This window comes from Cariama cristata, unplaced genomic scaffold (genome assembly GCF_000690535.1).
Source record: "Cariama cristata isolate BGI_N322 unplaced genomic scaffold, ASM69053v1 scaffold25787, whole genome shotgun sequence".
Classification (NCBI taxonomy): domain Eukaryota; kingdom Metazoa; phylum Chordata; class Aves; order Cariamiformes; family Cariamidae; genus Cariama; species Cariama cristata.
In genome coordinates, this window is record NW_009626418.1 from 106 (window position 1) to 2,671 (window position 2,566).

The 2,566-nt window shown below is 53.0% G+C and overlaps 1 protein-coding gene across 1 annotated transcript in view; it reads right to left on the minus strand.

Moving 5' to 3' along the window:
* Positions 1-1,144: 1,144 nt before the first annotated feature.
* Positions 1,145-2,566, minus strand: part of RAP1GAP2 (RAP1 GTPase activating protein 2) — a gene marked incomplete at both ends in the record, with an annotated part of 7,649 nt that continues 6,227 nt past the window's right edge. The window contains 2 exons of the mRNA XM_009704041.1: positions 1,145-1,221; positions 2,496-2,566. The exon at positions 2,496-2,566 is cut by the window's right edge and continues 39 nt beyond it. Of these exons, the coding sequence (XP_009702343.1) occupies positions 1,145-1,221; positions 2,496-2,566 (148 nt within the window). The remainder of the gene's footprint in view (positions 1,222-2,495) is intronic.

Genomic DNA, 2,566 nt, shown 5'->3' on the forward strand with positions numbered 1-2,566 from the left:
GGCTATGACACGTCAGTCCCAGGGAGGGAGCTGAAGGCATGGCAGTGCCCAGCCCCAAAACACCAAGCGGGCCGGGAGAGGGGCGAACTCAGCCATGGGCCGAAAGTCATCACTTTTTGAGAGGTGTGCTTTGGGAAATGGAAATTCCTCTCATCTCAAGTTTTATGGGCTCTTCTGCTCAGCTAGGAACCTCCTAATGAAAACCCCGATTTCATGACACAGAAGCACTCCAGGAACTGCAGCACGTGAGAAAACCAGTAAATAAATTCCTCGTGGCTTGCAAACGCCTCCTATGTGAAAGCACCCACTTGTGCTGGTGGCCCCGGGCACGGGAAAAAGCTGTGCTGCTGGACAGAAAGTCCCCCAGGCACCAAGAGCCCGGGCAAATCACGCTGCACTTCCTTCACCTCTGCCCATAAAATCCACCTTGTAAATTGGCCGTTTCCATCTGGTTTTTGGAAGGGGTAAGGACACCTGCTCTGCTTTTCCATCCCCTGGTTGCACAGAGCAAAGCACAGCAAACTTCGTCCCCCCCTGCGGAGATGGGCACAAGCGTTACACAAAGTTAACTGGGAAAAAATGAAACCTATTGGGCTGTGGCCCATCATCCCTGACAGCAGGTGCCCGGAGCGCTGTGGGAGCACCTAAAGTACTCCAGAAAGGAAGGCGTAAAGCTACACAGCAGCATCGATGGGCACAGACCTCTCTGACACTAACCTCTACAGTTTTTCTCACTCAGTGCTGCCCTCATCTCACAACAGCATTTAGGATGCTTTAAGCTAGATTATTGACCGCATATTTCATACTAAACAGTGCAATTAGCCAATGTTAGCTATACACACTTGACCACAGATGAGAGAAGTCATTTTGCACAAGGCCGTATTACAAACCCTCACCTTTGACAGGTCCATGACTTCTTCCTGCTAGTGGCTCTGAAGGAAAGAACAGAATATGGGTAGGGTTGCGAATGGAAGGGCAAGGAGTCACGAAATCCCATCCCCTTCCCCTCCCTCATGGACTGTCCCTCGTGGGCTCTGCCCCCTGCTCCGCAGCCCCTGCAAACCCCGGCCCCCTGTGCCTGCAGTCGGGCAGGGCAGGATGCGGCCGCGCTGCATCTCACCCAGCGAGAGCTGCCGGCACCTACCGTGCTGGAGCTGCCGTGGCTGAGCTTGTCGAAGCGAAACTTCAGGTTTGACCTTGGAGAGTTTCTGTTCTTTATATCTGCTGGAGGGAGGGGAAAAGCAAAGAAGAAAAATAATAATCTGTGAACAAAAATATTTGCTGAAGCTGTAGTGCTGACTGCCACCCAACAGCCAGGCACTTCAATAGACTGTCATGAGTGCTACCAATATTTAGTCTATCTTGGCTGAATGTTTGGCAAAATGTGTACATTAAATGTTTTTGATGGAACAAATTGAGGCTTAATTACATTTCACAGTCTTTCTACTGGAAATGTCACTGAAAAGGCTACAAGAAATGACTGATCTGTATAATGTATGGGTGGATTTCCATGTTCTTGGCAGGAAAAATAAAAAATAAACACTTCAAACATTAAAAGGGGCTGGTTTAGTAGTTCAGAAAATCACTAATGAAATAAGGAGGAGGACCTGTGGGGTGCTGAGGCACAAAAAGCCAGCCAGACTGCGCTCCGCAGCCCAGCTTGTCCCCCGCGTTGTTCCCAATTATGGAGCTGTTCAGGGTGGATTTGTGCCTCCCTGGCTGTTTCGCAAACAGCTCCTAAGTTCATAATGTGCATTTTCACTGGGATGGTGGTACCTTCCGGCAGGCGCTCTGCTGCAGGAGGAAATTAAAGCCGCGGTGATCTGCAGGCGAGGGGCGAGGGCTGCAGACATCCCCCAGCCCCGGCACCATCACGCCGTCACCGGTGCCGTCACCGCAGGATGCGCCGGCAAAGGGCTATTTCTGCCAATTTTACCCTGTTGAATTGCACCTCATTTTGCAAATCGTCCGACTGAAATGGATGGAGTCAGTGAGTGAGTTAGCAGCAGGGGTAATGGAGCTAAGACCAAGGGAAGCTCCTTGTTTATTAAGTAATTTGTGAGTCATGGCTCGGTCCTTGGCGACAGCGAGTTTCCACGACTACTGCACATGCCTGTCAGGGGAGAGGGAGGAAACAAAGCCACAGCAAAAGCCACCTCTGCGCTCTAATTTAGAAGGGAAACAAATTCCCCATGGAAATACAGAAATAAAGCACATGGGGCCATCTCTCCAGAACAGCCTCATCAGGATTGGGGTTTTGGGATGAGCGAGGGCTTGCCCTGCATCAAAAAAACCCCCGGGGGGGGGCCAGCCGCTGCTTTCCCCCATCACCTTTGGCAGCCGCCTGCAGCCTGGGCAAGGCTGGGGAGGGGGGCTCCTCCATCCCAGAGCCACAGACCCCATCCCGACCCACTGCTGAGGGAACCCAGGGGCTTCCAGGGCCTCCAGGAGCGAAGGCAGAGCTGGTGCCTCCCCCCAGCCCTCCTGCGACCCACCTGTGGGGCTCCTGCTCATGATCACGGGGGTGGCTGCGGCCCCCACGCTCGGGCTCTCGCTGCCGGGCGAG